Genomic DNA, 18297 nt, shown 5'->3' with positions numbered 1-18297 from the left:
AGCAGCCTAACAAAGCTCAGTGAAAGGCAAAGTCACAGCACAAAGGAGAAGCACTGAACCACTGGCTTGTTTATCAACTGCATGTGAGGCCAGCATAACAACTAACATTTCTATTTGTATTTTTTGTGTCATTACGCTCATAAATATTCTAAGTAAACACATTAAATAAGATGACCAATACCTACCACTGATACAAACACGTATTTTTGGTCCTTTTCTTGTAAGAGCAGCAGTACATCGTTTAGCAGGACTGCCAAAACATCTACAGTAACAAAAGAAAAAAAGACTTTGATTCAAAGAAACCGGCACAGACTCAAAACAATGAAGCTTCCAGGCACAGCCTGCACACATGCAGAGCCAGCAGAATACAAATAGAGCCAATCCAAAGCTTGAAAGCACCCACAGAGGCACACTACATCTGGACTCCAGTGGTCATGACTGAACGTATCTCCCTCAATGGCAGACCGTTCTGAATCTGCAGATGTTCACAGCACCAGCTTCTCTTGGCTTCACTACACCTGAAGCTTTTCTCAGAACAGCTGAACAATGAAGCTGTTAAAACGTTCACTGATGAACGTGGTTTTGATTTTCTGGATAAACAGACATTCTGCAGAATAAAGGTGCCACGGGTTTGACATTTTCTCCACGCATGAGCCAAGAGCTTGCCCAGTACTGTGCCTTTCCACAGGACACAAGTCAATATGACTCAAAGCTTCGTCATTTACCTGAAGGCCTCCCTCTTGAATTGGAAAGCAGATCAGACAGATAATAAGCAAACAGCATAAGGAACTTATCGTGTACCATTACAGAGATGCTTATTGGACATGCCAGGAATAGAACAAGATCTATTGCCTCCAACATCCTATTAAATAATTGGGTTATTGTCATCCTTTATGCTCGATCAATCACTAATAAGCAGTTACAGAACAAAGACAAATCTCGTTGTACTTCTCCCATTCCTGGTCCTTCACCTTTGAGCCGTCCTGACGCAGCCTTCCAGTACAGCATCCCATCCAGCAGAAGCCTCCTCTGTGCCATGTCATCCTTACGGAAGAAAAGCCCATTCTTGCACTTCCCAGATGATTTGAGCTCCATTTTATGCATAATCTCTTTAAGGCGCTGCCCCTTCTCACACTCATTTACTATGGCATCTACATGAGTGATCGTATACTTAATTAAATTAAGGGCATGGTTCAGATCTTCATAATCCTTAGTTCCAACTAAGAGAAAAGAACAGCAATTAGGGATGCAATTATGAATCAATCAAACGTTTTAACACGAAGGTTCCTGACTGAGCATTTGACAGTATTTCTCAAGAGCTTGAGTCTATAAATAAGTTAATTCCTTTCGCTCTGCATCTTTAATGAACTGCTAGGCTTAGCTGCTACAATGCTGTGCCCCTGAACTTGAAGCTCAGTGTTGCCTCTGATCCTCTGACGAAGCAAGACTGACGTGAATCTGCATCTAGAACTGCATCTCCAGTTAACTAGGAAGTAAGAAAGCTGCTATAAGGCAGCTATAAGCCTGTTCTCCTCATCTGAGGAAAGAACACGGGAATAGAGAGACAGGATGAGAACTGTCAGGCTCCTAGGAAAGATCAAGCAAACTACCTTCTGTATTCTGAATAATGCGTTCCACCAGGACCGGGTATTTGGTGATGCGCTGCGTAACCAGAAGGATGCACTCCTGGACACCAAGTCTCCTCACAATGGAACAGTTGCCAATTTTCTAGAACACAAGACAGATTCTTCTGTCACCCATTTATATTTTGTTTTTAACTCCCTCCCTTTTCCGTTTACACATTTACAAAATTAAGTTTAGCACCACAAGATGAGCTGTGCTCTGTTACAAAAGTAAAACTCCTGATAACATCAAACAATGCCTTTATTTCTAGAAAAAAAACATCTTCGTTATCATTTTCAACTACTTTTAACTGAATCTGAACTGTTTGCTAACTGAATGCCTTCTGTAATGGACCAGTCCTTAACTACATAGGAAAGCATAATAATTTTAAAACCAAACCCAACCAACAGCCAAATTATATCAATTATGAATTAGTGTTTATTTTACCACTGCACGATCATGAGGATGTTGGTGCACAGAAATGCTTTCCTGCTTAGAAATAGAAGACTAAAGCACCAAAATGCCACCAGCTGGCCTGACTGCAGGAACAAAGCACTGCTGGGGGCTGAATACAGCACCCAGATCTTTCTTTACAACAAAGGCCATTTGTTTTAAAACTCTGCTTACTGGTTTAGTTTCTTTAGAAGAGAAAGCCTTTCTCTTTCAAGGCACCTAGTTAAGAAGAGCTACAACCACAAAATCGTGCTGGAAAGTTCACACAGTATCACTTACTAATGACTGGAACACGAGAACACCAGGGGCTGTGCAGTGCCAGCTAAGGTTCAGGTTACAGGCTTCCAGTTTGGCTGTGCTTCTTGTGCCCGTCCTATTAATTGTGCATTACACTGTACAGCAGATCAACAAACTGCCCTGGAGCCAATCTTCTGGTTTTGGAAAGATGATGTAGTGGGCAAAACTAAATTAAGAGTTCCTGGTTTTCCTATGGTATTTTTATCAACAGTATTTATCATCAAGCCAATTTACGTAGATGGCCACACAGCACGGCAGTCACAGATGAAGCCATGAATAGAACAAATGCTCTACTTCCCAGAACTGGGTGCTCAAGAAAAAAAAAAAAATACCTGCCCACCCCAAACAGCTGAAAAAATTTAGAATGCAAGCAGCAAACCACCTATCAAACAATGAGAAGATACCTCCTAATACCTGCTCATTCAAAATTAAGATATCTTCAAGTATAAAATAGAACTGAAAGAGTTCAAGCATACTTTGCACAGTAATAATGGGAGGCTTCTGATTGCTGTTTACCTTTATTAAGTTTTGGAACTTCTTGTGGCTTTGGAGCAGGTCCTTATAGTGACTAACAGCTGCATTGTGTCCAGAACAGAACACACCGTATTTTTCTTTCATTCTCTCTCCATTTTCACCTGAGAACTAAATGAGAAATAAGTATTAAACACATAAATCATTAACCTACAAGCACCCCAAGACCCACGTTTAACATAGTTTTACATTCACTGAATCCTGAGACAGCATTTCAACATTTCTTATCTCTGTAACAGAAGAAAATTGAGAGCTTAAATGAGTATTAACTGACTGCTGAGGATTTCTGAGCTTCTGCGCTTAAAGACCAAGGATTGTAAAAGGTGAAGAACAACAACAACAAAAATGGCCACAGTACACAAAAAGAAATTGCTGCATCCGCTCATTAACAGAGCAGGCACTGAACTTAAAAGCAGCTGTCATTAGTAAAAAAAAAATTAAATGGTCAGAACCAAGAAGCTCAGCATGAAGTGCATAACAGCTGTATTTGGGAAGGACACCATCAGCACATTGCTGTACTTTCAGCACACAAAGATAAGACCAAATCACTGCATACCACACAATGAGCACACATGTGCCTAAACAGCACCCACTGAACACCTCATTTTGACCAGACGTGCTCCTGGCAGCCACATTCACACATACGGACGATGCTCTTAAACCCAGCCTTCTATCAACTTCTACACAGCCATGTGTTTCTCTTATAATTAGCTTTTTAGGTGCTTCATAGCATCAAGAAATCTGGCACAGTCTCACACCTGTTTTACCAAGAGGTCCCCAATGTTCTGGATCATGTAATTTCGGTCACTGCCTTCTTCCAAGGACTCCTTTCGCCGCTCCTTTAACTGGAGCAGGAATTGCCCATGCATCTCCAGCAGCTCATCCACACAGGGGAACAGCTTGTTGATGACTGCATTTGAGAACTGCAGTTCCTCTTTCATGGCTTTGGAGTACACCTTCAGCATTATTTTCAGTGTTCTGACGTGGTGCATTTCAGTCTGCATTAGTTCTGGGCAAGGGGAAATAAAAATTAGTGCTCATTAATGTGGCGTGCTGTGACCAGTGAGAAGAGAGCAGTCTCTGAAAGTCAGCATCTTCTGCAAGGGACCAAAGCTACCAACCAAGTAACAACAGCTAGAAAAACAACCCTCAACTGCTTCTGGTATCAGGGGCGACAGATAGGACAAGAGAAATGAGAGGTGATATTCTTAAACTGAAGCAAAAGCAGCTTTATATCAAATATCAGGAACAACTTCCCTTATCAATCAGAGAGCTTAATATTGCAGCATTTTTCAGAGATGTTTATTAGCACGGAGAACAAACAGCTGAAGTCTGGGTACAGCTGATTATACAACAGCATACACTAACAGTGAAGACTATGTGACATCTCGTCTCCTTCCAGCCATACTTTGTACCATTCTAGATCTTGCTAGAAGCCAGCTATTCTGAAGCTGTCCATAAACTTCTTCTAAGGTATTACATCACTATCAAGGAAAGAACATAACCACAATTAAAGCACCTGAATTTGCCCTGCTAATCTCTCAATCAAACAGTGACCAAGAATGACCCTGCTTGTTTAATATCACCTCCCAGTAGAAGTTGAGCTTAGGATATTTCCTAATTGCACAGCTAGGTTTGCTGCTTACACAGGCAGAAAGATAAATATGGGTTGCTTAAAATCGTTATGAGGAGGACTTAGGCACACTGAGATAAATAACAGACTTGAAAGTTTGTATTCAGTTTCAGTTTCCAAGCACCAGCCAAACTGGAAGCTCATAAAAACAACCATTTCTGTTGTTTCAGAACAGTGACACCATAAAACAAAGTTCTAAAGAATTCACAGTGCTCTTACCATAAATGACATCCTGCCTTTTTACAACTTCTTTCTTTTGCTTCTTTGCATAAGACTGTTCCACTGCAAGGCTCCAGGACTCTGCCTCAAACTCATGAGCGTCTGCTTCTAATTCACTTCGGAGGGACAGAGAATACGCATCTAGACCAAAAGCACATTAATTTCAACAATTAATCCTTATCCTTCGTTACCACCAGCAAGGGTAAATACATCTCAAGATGCACTGTATGCAGTTTCCTACTCGTCCAAAAGTGCTGAAAAACACAGAAGCTTCCGTACCTTCCAGAAAAATGCAGTCTGCTGTTGAAGGTGCAAGTGAGACAACATCATCTGAGGTCTGCTTAAACTTTATAAATCCTGAATCCCCTTCATCCATGTCTCCTGAAATTAATCTAAGCGGCCAAAGAAATTAGAATGAGGGACCCAGACAGAACATTAGTATTTTTAAAAAGTTTTTCTACTTAAATCAATCAATAAAAGCCAACTACTTCAACAAGCAGCTTTCCTATAAAGCAATGAAGTTAAAAAAACACAAAAGCTACCCCTGCACTCGCAGTTTACACAGACAAATAAGTGTAGCACGTTGATCAGTGACACAATGCAGATTTAATTAGAGCAGCAAGAGCAAGGATGCAACTTCTAGCCTGCCATAAAAAACAACAGCACATCACCTGCTGACAAACCACAGCCATTCCAGAGTACAAAGGGCAGTTTCAGCGAGGACGGAGCAGAACTGTGGTATACAAGAGGTGCACAACCACACAAACCAGCAGACAGCTTTGAACTCGTCCACTATTTTAACCCAGGTATCCTGCAATTTAAAGCGCTGTCCTTCCACACGAGTCAGAACCAGCACAGCCCAGCATAAGTGATCTCAGAAAAGATCCTTGAATTTCAGCAAGTCTGAAGAGAAATACGCCCATTCAAATCATGCTCCAGGCAGGAATACTCGGACACTCCACTATCTTACAGTACATCTTTGTGACACAGCACAGAGGGACTAAAGACAGACTGTTATTTTAAACAACAGAATTCAGCATTAAGCACCCAACGATCCTCTCTCAAGCTCTAAAACGTGAGCCTCGTTTTATTTTTAATTGGTTTTCTTTTCGGATGGGGGAGGGGGTGGCAGCAGAAGCCAGTGAAGGAGAAGTAGTTCACTCACCCCAATTTGCCGGCGGCTCCTGCAGTACTCAGCGCAGACGGAGGATTTCCCCTCTGGGCGATAGTCATGCCGAGGCTCCGCGGCAGCGCTGGGGTGCCATCAGGCCCCAGGAGAAGGCTCCGGGGCTGGGGCTGCTCCTTCAGGGAAGCTGCTAGCGAGGCAAGAAGCGAATTGGTGCTCAGAAAGTGAGGCGCACACTGCAGGTCGCCCGCTCTCAAACCTCTCTCTGAATGCGGACGGAGAACGGACAGGATCTTGGATGTCAGAAGCTCGTTGTCCAAAAAGACATTTTCATTCCATTTTCTCGAGAAGGAGCCACAGAACGACAGCTCGGGAGCAGCCGGGATCGCATGGCTTCTGCCGCTGCTTTTTGAATTTGTATTCCCCATGCTCACTCCTGGCTGCCCTCAGACCTGGCACAGTAAAGTGGCCCCAGAGATGCACTGTTTTTATACTACCTGTGATCCTTCTAGAAATGTAAAGCTGTCACTTAACTTACTGTATTGGCTAAATCAGCAGGTCTGAAGTGCAGGAAATTGGTCCCTACTGTGCCCATTTAGTGTGGAAATTGCAAAGTATCTTCTCCTTTAGTAAAACACCAGAACCTACACACCATTATTCACACCCTACTGAATAAGGGCACAGAACATTTCATGGCAAACAAGAAAAATCTGAGATCACAGAAAACCACAAGTTCTCTGCAATGCTTATTGCTGCTCAGCCATTTCTATCTGCGCGCTGAGCGCAAGAGACACCAGAGCTAAATTTAATTTTCATACTGCAGATTTTTAATGCTTTTTAAATCTGGACAGACATTTAAAACTTTAATCACTGTTATACAATACATGAAGCCTGTAATAGACTTATGAAAATTGGATACAACTATTTAGTACTAATGTCTGCAACGAACGATATGAAACAGGAGACAAAAGATGTCCTTTTATAAAAGGAACTTCAGGGAAGTTGAGGATGAGGAATCAGACAATCCTCAAACCTTCTCACTGGCAAGGTCTGTCCTCAGAGTGCTTTTAAGGACATGGCAGTGGAAGAATTCTCACCTTGGAGGCCCTGGATGCAGGCTGTCTTAGCAGTCAGACTGACCTCCATGCCACGCTGTAGCAGTTCAAGAGCGCCTTCAACCCCAGCCTATGCCCACCTTCACCAATTTACAACTTTCCTTCTGGCCTATTCAGCCCCCAAAGCCCCCTCTCCTTGGTCTGCACCCCTGCTGAAGATCCCTCTCCCCTCACACTCGTTTTCCTCAGCCCAACACAGGACAATCAAGGCATTCCCATTTCTATTCATAAAACAGGTTTTTCCACATTTCTTCATATCCCTGCTCTCCACCCCAGCTCTGTGATCTCACTCTCCTTGAAACAGTTGACTGGAACTGGCAGGAGAGCTTCAGAGAAGGTTTCATCAATAACATGTAATGCAAACGACACTGCAGCTTTACCCATTGGAAACAGCTCTTCCAATGGCAGTTGAGTTTGAAATAGTTTGCACATGCACACAGCTCATTCTCAGCCTACAACAAACCGAGTAAACTGAGATCTATTTCCCCATCCATCATCCAAGCAAAGAGCTTTAAGCCCATCCTCCCAACTAAGCAAAATAAGTGAATGTTGGTGGGATTGGCAAAAGAGAATTTCTTGAACAAGACCTCAATAACAGATGAGATCCATTTCCATTTGGCGAAGTATTGAAATCAGCCACCATGTTCTCTTTCCTTGCTTCCAAGGCAAGAACAGAAGAGCTTTAATTCACAACGGCAGGTCAAATCTCAACACCCGAGGAAAACATGGGGGAGGGCACAACCTGGATCTTTAAGACCCGCTCCTCTTTTACACTCATACCTCTGGCTTCTTTTGCTGGGCACTGCAGCCTGCAGTGGGTAACAGCACAGCCCATGCTATCAGCTGCTCTTCTAACTTCCATCTTCTGCTTCTGACCACAAAAAACAAGTAGTGGCTGCCTAGCAAAGTCTGCACCAACAAAAAGCCATTTTCTGAGTTCAATTAGCACTGTCTGCACACTGCTGAGAGTCCGTATCGATCGCTGCTAGCCTACAGCATCAGACCAGACTGTGTACCACAGAGCTGTTCCAACCAGAAGCCCTACAGCCAGCATCTCCTGTTTTCTTTATTCCTCCTGGCTTCCTATTTTAGTCTCTGCTCCTTTCCCTAAGTGCACAAAGCCATTTTTGACCGTGCAATCAACCACTCATCTTCTCACAATAATCATTCCCCTTGTTGGTAAGAATTGTTTCATGAAGTACTGCTTGAAACTCAAGCCAAATGATACCTAATAAATATATTTGTAGAAATCAGAGTAATACCCAGACATTCAACTCAATTGTGTTTCTTATGCCCATCAAAGCAGACTGACTGCACAGCAGAAGATAATTCTGTTCTGGTATGGCAAGTCACCTGAGAACCCGAGAAGCAATTCTGTTAATGCACATCCCGTATCTTCTCCCAATTAAAATGCCATTTAAATCTCACAACGACAGCTACGATGGTCTTCTCTAGTAGCAGAAAGCCCATTTCAAAGCCTATGCTGCAACAGACCCTTCTTGCTTCTCATTTGCGCTCCCAGGTCCCTTTTCCCCACTTCATTTCAACAAAGATTGCTGTTCAGACCATTAGCACTGGCTCGGCTTAGAGGTTTCTAGCAACCACTAGCTGCAGGCAAGTTTTAAATAGACAATTATGAAAATCTGATGTAAAACAAAGTTCACAGTTCTAGTCTTTTCAGAGGCCAGAGAATAGACAATCAATGAGAAACAAGCTTATCGATCCCCTTTCACCATGATATTCTGAGGTTACACAGCAAGAAGGTATAAAGAAAAATAAAAAGATAAAGAGATAAAAACACACAGGAGATTGCCAGGAGCCTCTCAGCCATTCCCAGCAGAAAAAAAATGAAGCCATCTTATTAAAAGAGACCTTCTCTATACTTCAATAACACACTGTGTATAGCCTCTAAAACATATTAGAGAAAAAAATACAATTGAACAGATGAGCCTTGAGCACAGAAATCACTCTTTAGTACAAACCTGGGGAAATGCACTGGGACGAACTTTGTGCAGGTCCAGAAGGTCTGTGCTGCAAATCTTTCTGCTATGGGAAAAAAGACAACAGTCTTACACATACAGCCCAAACTTTCAGTCCAAAATAAATCTGATTTTCCCTAGCATATAACAAAGCTGCATGCAGGGCCCCACACAGTTTGACACAATAACAGCTCTGACTTCTCCACGCTCCAGAAGAACAGCATGCAGACATGAATCCCATAGTAAGAGTTCCATCAACTATAAACCAAACTGAAGTAAAAGTGAAGTTACAGCTTAATTAAAGCCATGACCATAAGAAATACATCCATAAAATCCTTCACCTTACCCTTCAGGTAAACAATCTCCACCTACACTTCACTGTGGTTTAGCATAAAGCAGTACTAACCAAACTAACACTAACCCAAGCCAATGCCAGGTTTCATCCAAAGTAAGACTGTTCAAAGCCTAACATCCTTGCTGTCTGCACAACTTTCTCATCCTTATCACATTGGGTACTACAGTCCTCTGAGACTCCATTTAGCAAAGACAGACAAAATTAAGTAATGAGTTTATAACAAATGGCTTCTGGGGGAGTCTTGCTTTTCACCCCTGGCTCCATTCTCCATATCATTTTGTGCCACCATTCCCTCTTTGTTCTCTTCAGGAGCAATTTGTAAGGGGCGACTCAAGAATGAAAGAATGATAGCATGAATTTTTATGTTTAAAAGGAAAACGCACAAGGCCTGGAAAAGTTTGAAAATATACATGTTAAAATAAACCCACAAAAACAACATAAGAACATTCCTACACTCTAAATCACTAAAGGCTGGCAACATTTCCTCTAACCCCAACAGCCCAGATTTGAGCTGTTACGCTCTTTTCCTCTCATAGTGCTCGTAAGCTGCTATCAGGCTCTGAAATCACTGACAGTTGCAAAGTTCAAACAAACCAAGCCCTGGAGTCTGAGCAGTTACAAGAAGGAGGAAACGATTTTTGAAAGCAATACCAGAATTAAAAAAAAAAGAAGTGAGAGATACTATCTGAGAGCAAGCCCTGAGTTCATTGGCAATCACATGCACCCCAGTGACAGACAGAACCTGGACAGCCTGGCAAGACAGAAGCTTATCACAGGTTGAAAATTAAACCACTTATTCTGCATTGCTCAGCTTATAAGCAATGTGCAACTGTTACAACCAAACTCCTTTGTGCCCCTCACTCTGTCCTCTGCATTGAGGTGGGACAACCCAGTAAGGTGTAGTAACATGAAATTCAGAGGTATGAAATAATTCAATTATAGTTAAAAACAAAAACAACATTGCTTTGAGCATTCTTTTAAATGCTAGCTCTGACAGACACCAGCAATGTCAAACAGCTTTCAGAACAATAATGAATTGTTTCACTTTTCACTACTTACATAAATAACCATAATGACAAGTGGGTTATTAGGCAGTGTCTGTTAAAGATGCAGGGCAGGATTCTGCACTAACATAACTCAGTACACTTCCACCAGATCAGCCTTACTGTCAAGCACTGTTATTGGTAACAAAACACATTTTAAAACCCACCTTGGTTCTGATGCTGCTGCATTCAGCCAGCAAACCCTTGCAGTTCTTATGGACATTCACTGCACAATCTGAAACACACACAAGAAGTCTTAATTATTCTTGCTGCTCTCATCTAGGGAAAGAAAGAGAAAAGACATAAAAGATCTTTACATTTTGGAATAGATGCAGATTAACCCGGGGTGCTCCAGTGAGCATCCTCATGCACGCTCTGGCTGTGGTTCCACACCATGGTTGGACCTCAAACATCACCCAATGTTCTCCACAACTACCAAATAACTGAAATATTTACTTGGCCTTAAACACAACTAAACAAACATAATAAAACAAGTCTGACAGATGAAGCCCCCTGATCAGAACGATGTTCACGTGTCATGCAGCTGCCACAACTGCAGGACACCTGAGCAGAGCGCTGCACTGGCAGGACCTGCCACGCATTAACCTTCCACAAAAGCCATTGCTTCTCTCTCCTTTGTGACCTTACTACCAGTATCTTACCCCTGCAAGAAAGGCACCCTACAGAACACACGAGCTATTATTGCATTGGTGAACACACATCAGCAGCAAACAAGCAGCTCAGTAAAAGCTATGCCAGAATAACACACAGCCAAGAGACAACAGCAACCCCTGAGAGGAAGGAGCAGCTGTAGGGCTGCCATCACACAACAGGAAAATGAGAAATCCTTCCTGGTCTCATGCTGGGTTGGATTCCACCCGGTTTCTGACTGGGCTCCATCAGGGCACAGCCCCACAGTGCTGGGGACGGGGGCAGGGGGTCACCCAGCCCTGCTCTGCCCCACACATCACTGCTGCTCCCCAGACCCACGTTGTCCAGCCAGATGGGGTCATGCACCATTCCTACACAGCTTATCAAACAAACCAGACACTGATACTCCCTGCCATTTCCTCTATTCAGTGATTATGTCCAATTCTTTCCTACTAATGATCAGTAGTTGTATTAACAGTAAGCAGTCCTTCCTCAGAACTTCAGCTGCCTGGGTAAGCTAACTGTAAAGGGGTATTAACTTTAAAATATGTTCCAGCTTTAAAACCACGTACTTGTTCAGCTAAAGACGACACCTTCTACCACTTGGTTGCTATTTTTCATCAGATGCAATGACATTCCTAACAGTGCTGTGCACTGGTTTCCTATGCTGCCAAAAGATTCTCCACACAACAGGAGAGAACATACTAGAAAATGGGGAAGTGCTGCAGGAAAGTCTCAGAAAACCAGAGATAAACAGGAGGACTTGGCTCTGAAGGACGACCCGAAATGCTGGGAACTCACTGGTTTCCAAAGGGCGTTATTTTCACCCACATAAGAGCCACATTTTGAGAACTGGCAGAAGAATTGGGCTGTTCTATAGGCACAATTCCTTTTACAAAACATATCATCATCAAAACAAAACATATCCCATCTCTCTCGCTTTTGCTGAGCCAAAGACGCTCCCATCAGGGATGAGAACAAACCTTTGAATGCCTCTGAAACGGATTTCCTTCTCCTGCACACCAGGACTCTTTGCACTCTTTATTCTCTGGACAGAGTGCAGGAGTCAAGAAAGCAGCAAAGAGAAAAAGCGAGGGACACAAAAGAGGGGAAGTCACAGGAAACTGAAGAGATTGAGACTGATACTTAAGAGTGAAGACAAATATGAAAGGATCATTACCGATCTACACTAATTATAGATGCCTAATATTAGAAAACATCATTTTTGGGTCCTTCTCATGTTGTATGAGGAAAAAAACCAACACAAAACTAAACGTCCAGCCTGAGCCAGCAAAGAAACATTCACAATCAAGGGAATCAAACACCATTAGTGGTCCTGTTTATGATCGAGGATAATGAGACAAATAACTGGTTAACAAACACACTACCCTTATCAATGAGATGCTTTCCCAAGGGCTCCCAGAAACCAACTTCATTGGGTAACACAAGAAGCCCAAGAAGCACAATGTGGACTCCCAGTATGCAGGAGGGCAGTGAGCAGCTGAAGAGGGGCACACGAATACATTCCCCCCCAGCTGCAATGCCAGTGTCTGATCCACACCACAGTAATGTCCCATAAGTGCCTTCCAGAATTGGATTCCAGGACAAAACTATGACTCACCAAATATTATGAGTATTGTGACCCTGACCTTTGGTCTGGAACGGAACTGCTCAGCTAAAGAACTCTTAAAAGGTCACTTGCAGACAGTCACAACTAACGCTTAGATATAAAATTTAACTACTGATGTCTTTTCCCCCCTTCAAATATATATAATGTTGGTGCTTTTAAACGATGGATTAAAAAAAAAAACACCTTTAAAACACTCAAGTTCAGGGGAGGACACCTTTAATACTATTTCTAAGGCACAAGGAGCTCACATACTGCTCTAACACCAAGGATATCCACTATCTGTTAAATCCAACCAACTAAAGAGAGCTGTGGCTAAGGAAGCTTCCTGGTAAAACAGCATGTTTTTATGCTTTCAGATGTCTGACACTTCAGAGATCAAAGAGAACCTCAACCTTACACCACACAAGGTTATTATCCTCTCCTGAACTGACAAAGAAAACATGTAGCTCTGAACGACTCTCATGTGAATGATTAACACAGAATGTAAAACCTGAATTTAAACCAGGATGCACAACACAGCAACAGAGAAACACCTCAAGTAGCCTCAGTGCTCCTGAAGAAGCAGAGCAAGTGGATGATACAACTCCTTAAGGAGGAGGAGGAGTTGTTTCAACTGGAACTTGAAGAAGTTTCTGTATTTGGTGAATCCAGGTCACGCACCTCCAGGAACTTGGAACAGATTTAACTTCATCCTGGCAGCTTCAGCAACCAATGTTTGCTTATCTTGCTAACATGTCTAACTGTGCAGAGGCAGAAACCAAATACTGGAGGAGCACACAGCGACAAGATACCTCGCATTCTGAAGCACCAACAGCCCATGTGAGAAAGCAACAACACCACACTGCATTCAGCTTCAGCTTCCCCTCTGCTCTCCCAAACCAACCTATCTCGCTGCGTCTGCTTTTGTTGTCAAAACACCACGCACTGGGGCCGGTGTTGTACCCAGCACTCTGGGGGTGTTCAGGTCTTCTTCGAGCACAGCACCCCAAACTGAAACAGATGAACAATGCATGCTTCTCCATTTAAACAATACCAATTCCAATCAGTGTATTATACTAAAAGAAACAACTTCCATCTCAGTTCTGCCACACGGAACCCTTCCCCCACTTCGCAGGAACCCTACAGGGCTGAAGCAGCAATGATGACAATCACAAAAGGTATTTAAAGCATTTCATACGTAAACATTAGGTGGAACTTCAACACACCGTGTCAGATGGCTCCTGTTTGACAGCCATACTTCACAGGTTTATTTTTATACCACACCAAAGAGGATTTAACTATTGTGTTCATAAATTTACGAACGCAAATCACAAAGCCTGCTGCAAAACTCTTCCAAAAGGAGTTGCAACAAACAGCTAAGAAGGAACAGTTTATTCTCTTAGTTTCACACAGAAGACACACAGACTACAGTAACAAAACCACAGCAGAGAATCATCAAACGACAGTCAATGATTTGGCTGGTCTACTGGGGCAGCAAAACCAGGCACAGCATCAGACATACTTTCCCCCAGAGTTCAGGTATCTGACATACACCTGGGGCGCCGCTCTGTCACGCAGCCCCAGCAGCCTCAGAGCTGTGTGTGAGCAGCAGGGACGGGGCTCCATCGCCCCAGCGCAGAGCTGCTCGCACCCAGCTGTGACACGAGAACCACCCGCACACGAGGCCGCAGCAGCCCGCGGCTCCGGCTCACCTCCCTCAACCTCAGGTACGGACCGCCCCACCACACGGCGCCTCGGCCCCACGCTGAGCCCCGACCCGCAAACCCCGCGGGATTTACCGCGACAACGAAGAGCTCAGCGCGGCGCCGAGGCCGAGTCCCGGCTCGATCCGCATCACCGACCCCGCGCGCCTCCCCCCGCCGCGGTCAGCCAACGGCCTCCAGGCCCGGCCCTACGGGTGGGGGCTCGGGGCCAGGCGGGTCTGCCGAGGCCCTGGGAGAGGCACTGCGAGGAGCCGGGGCCCGTGGAACACCGGCAGCCCGGTCTCTTACCGGACTCCCCGGGGAGCCGCCGAGCTGCGCTCTCCGTCCCGGGAACGGTCGCCACAGAAACAGGAAACGCCTCTCCGTGTCCCGGAAGTAAAAAGGGGCGGAGGGCGCGAAGCCGCGCATGCGCGTTGCCGCACCGCGCAGGGCCGGGTAGGGAGGGGTCAGCGAGCTCCTCGGCGTTCCTGGGGAAACTCCACCCGGGGGCCGCGAGTCATAGAAATAAAGAAGAACCCGAGTTGGAAGCGATCCGTAAGGATCGTCGAGTCCATCGCCGGCTCCGCGCAGCAGTGCCCCAAACCCGCGTCTGAGGGCCCAAGCGCTCTGAGCTCTGGCAGCTCTCCTGTGAGGAGCCGCAGGCCGCCAGCAGCTCCCCTCAGCCCGCCCTGCTGGGCCGAGCAGCCGCTCCTCCCCAGGTGCAGAATCCAGCGCTTGCTCTTGTTAAACTCCATGCAGCCGGTGATTACCCAGCTCTCTAATTCTCCCTCTGGAAGGATCTCTCTCCACCCTCGGTGGAGTCAACAGCTCCCAGTTTTGGAGTGTGAGCGAACTCGTTCAGAACACCTCCTCGTCCTACGCCCAAGTCATTCAGGAAAACATGGAAGAGAACTGGCCCTAAAGCAGAGCCCTGAGGAACAGCTCTGAGTTTCCAGGGGTCCTGCCTTCCATCAGCGCCTGCCCGCAGCACCAACAAAGACAACGGGCTGTTAATAGATGGCACACAACACCTCAAGTGACAGCTTTAGCACGGCAACGCGTGTGTTTGTGCAGTGCCAGGGCTTTACTCTAAATACGGAGTTCATCATTAAAAGCCTGGCAGGATTTGCTGTTCAACACAATGTGTTTGCAGCAACTTCTGCCAAAGTGTTGGGCTGGGTTGGCAGTGCTCACCTCCCAGCTGCCCTGCAAGCACTGCATCCTCACAGCAAAAGCAAAGGAGGCACTGCTTCACTGTCAGCAGCTTTGTGTGCTGACCTGTGTAACTAATTTGCTGGAAAAATGGTTCCCTGGTACTGATAGTGTCTGGTTTGACCTGGTGCTAGCACAGTGCCACCAAAGACCTCTCTGGAGAGAGGAGAAATCAGAACTCCTTATGACCTCCTCTCCCACCCAGTCTGCTTCGCTCTGAGCTTACAGTGCTGAGCTCCATCACTGATTTCTCATGTTTTAAGTTGTGCATGTTCAAGCTGCCTGTCAAGCCTGAAAATGCAACATGCACAATTACAAAGCAAACCTTAAAACCCACCTTACAGCTTTCACACCCTGCTTTGGAAGAACCTGACACCATTTTAGCTGGAGATGGGCTGAAATCCTACTGCCTCAAGGCCAATATTGTCTCTAGTTTCCATGTTGCAACCTACTTCATTGATTTTTTTTTTCATCTTATATTTGCAAGCTTTTCAGAAATGTTCCCTTTTGTTCTGCTGCTGTACAGGACTAAGTACAAAAAGGTCCCAATTGTTTATCAGGGCCTCTCAGCACTAAAGTAATACAGAGAAATAACCATTAAATAAAGCAGTCTGAGGGTAAACAGCTGGCTGCTGCTTTGTGACAAATGAGTCCTCAGACACTTCAAACTTTGTGCTGCGCTATAATATTAAACTTCAGCACTGCAGCTTGCCCAGTGACAGCTTTCATGGAGAGAACATGCTGTGCTTGTGTGGTTGGCCTCAGGGCATCTCCACAGAATCAGTGCAAAATCTGGCATAGCAACCAGCTGAAATACTCCATGGCTTAGAGCTAAGGTTTGGGTTGCACAGTAAAGAGCACCGCACCAGCTTTCTAATCCTGGGTAATTCTCTACAATAATAGAGATTTTCTTACAGAATGGGTAGCAAGCAGCTTGCTGTCACACAGCCTGCTGCACTTGTCAGGCCAGGTGTATGAGCTACTGAGGAAATGCAAGGAACAGTGTGTTGGAAATGTTCCAGATAGAGGCAATTCTGTCCAGAAAGTACAAAGTGAAAAGCAGGGAAGCACTGAGAACAACGTATTTTTCCAGCTTCCTTTTCTCAAACCTCGGCAGTTGCTGTGAGTATTCAGCAGGGCTGGCTGTACGTTGCAGATTCCTGGCTCAGTGTTTCCACTGAAACCAGCCCCACAGACCACTTTCACAGTTGCCCTAGATCCCACTTTGTTGCCTTGTGACTACATTAACCCACTGCCTATCACAGTCGCTCTGGTTTTGCCTGTTTTATTTGGACTCCTGTCAGTAGTCGCTCATTCTAAGCAGGACTCCCAGTCCATTTATTGCTGTCATCATGTTACAGCAACCAAACTTCCTCTTCTCCAGAACAGAACCTTTTTGGCAGTTATGTCTCTTTCCAGAAATGTGAAGTTTAAGTTTGCCTGCTGCTTTTTAGATTTCCCAGAGCTCTGTGTAGGCTGTGAGCAGAAATCTCACAGCAGAAAATCAACGACATCCTCCTGATTGTAAGGAAAACCTCTCCTTCCCTTATTGGCCTATCGATGTTGCACTGGGCATTGTAAAAGGAGAAGCATGTAGATACAAGTGCAATTTGAGAGCTGAATTTCACATGCTGCATTTCAAGCCCAGGCCAAGAGCTGGCCTGACCGAAACCTACCAAGCCACTTCAGCAGCAGTCTTAGGTTTGCTTTATAAGAAGACAGTTGATCTGACCTTGACAAAGAGGACTGAGGCTGCACCTCTCCCACAAGGTCATGAAGATGTAACTCTCAGTGGAAGAAGTCACAGACGTCCCACCTTTACCCCAGTGCTCAAGCTCAGGTCGCTGGGAGGGAAGCAATTCTGCCATCACACCCTTGGCTCCCCTCCATGGCACAGCCTGCTCACAGAGCTCCCTCCTGCCAGGGCTTTCCTGGGATCCATCTAACTGCCATTGCATAAACACTGGAAGCATGTTTATAAGAAGGGATTAATTTAGGCACAGAACCTTTTCTACCCTTGACAGCTGAGGCTCAAAAGGAGCTTTCTTCATTTCCAGGTGAACAATAAACCCAGAGGCTCTCATCTCAAAGTTTATACAACAGCAAAGTTTGGGTGGCCACAGCTGTTGAGATCCCAGTTACCATAAACACTGCTCTTTGTTCTTCATCCCTGCCAGAGTCCTGACAGCACGTCTGGGAGACATGAACCTGGAGCTCCCACCTGCACTGGGAGGCTTTGTGTGAGGGCAGAAGGGAGGAACTGGGATGTAGAGGTAAGCAGGTGACCCCACACATACGCACTCAGGCTGCCTGCCTTCTCCATAGCTTGCGTGCCCGTTTCTAGCAGAAGAATGGTGATCTTTGCTATGATTTATGCAGCCCGTTCCAGCCTTCCTCTCCCTGCCTTCAGCCCAGCCCTTTCTTTGTTAGTTTTTCTTCTATTTTCTCTCTTGGAGCCCGGCTCGCTTTCCACCACACGGTGGTGCTGCAGTTAAAAATACCACGGCGATCACGTAAACAAGAGCACCTGACCGAGAGGTGGGCCAGGAGGTGGCTGCGAGCCAAAGCAGAGGGATGGGGAAACATCCCGAGGTTCTGGCAGCAGCTGCAGCTCAGCACTGACTGAACAACTCTCACTTCTGAAGGACAGCGCAGGACTCCAGCTACACGGTGGCCCACATTCTGTTCTTCAGAGCCCTATCAGTGACTCCTCAGGAGACCACTCACTGCTCCAGCTGCAGTCACAGC

At 45.1% G+C, this 18297-nt stretch overlaps 1 protein-coding gene across 6 annotated transcripts in view; it reads right to left on the bottom strand.

The window, feature by feature from the left end:
- Positions 1–18297, bottom strand: part of ARHGEF18 (Rho/Rac guanine nucleotide exchange factor 18) — a 42295-nt gene that overhangs the window by 12244 nt on the left and 11754 nt on the right. For 3 of the 6 annotated variants that reach the window (XM_048927223.1, XM_048927228.1, XM_048927229.1), the window contains exons 11-20: positions 10542–10609; positions 8980–9043; positions 5922–6072; positions 5036–5148; positions 4757–4897; positions 3663–3913; positions 2890–3015; positions 1611–1728; positions 972–1220; positions 186–262 (exon numbers count right to left, since the gene is read on the bottom strand). In XM_048927223.1, the coding sequence (XP_048783180.1) occupies positions 186–262; positions 972–1220; positions 1611–1728; positions 2890–3015; positions 3663–3913; positions 4757–4897; positions 5036–5148; positions 5922–6072; positions 8980–9043; positions 10542–10609 (1358 nt within the window). The remainder of the gene's footprint in view (positions 1–185; positions 263–971; positions 1221–1610; positions 1729–2889; positions 3016–3662; positions 3914–4756; positions 4898–5035; positions 5149–5921; positions 6073–8979; positions 9044–10541; positions 10610–18297) is intronic. The other 3 variants (XM_048927224.1, XM_048927225.1, XM_048927227.1) reach the window with 3 other exon arrangements.

Source organism: Lagopus muta, chromosome 26, assembly GCF_023343835.1.
Source record: "Lagopus muta isolate bLagMut1 chromosome 26, bLagMut1 primary, whole genome shotgun sequence".
In the NCBI taxonomy this organism is placed as follows: domain Eukaryota; kingdom Metazoa; phylum Chordata; class Aves; order Galliformes; family Phasianidae; genus Lagopus; species Lagopus muta.
The sequence above is the reverse complement of the archived record's forward strand: the minus strand, read 5'-3'. Positions and strand labels throughout refer to the sequence as shown.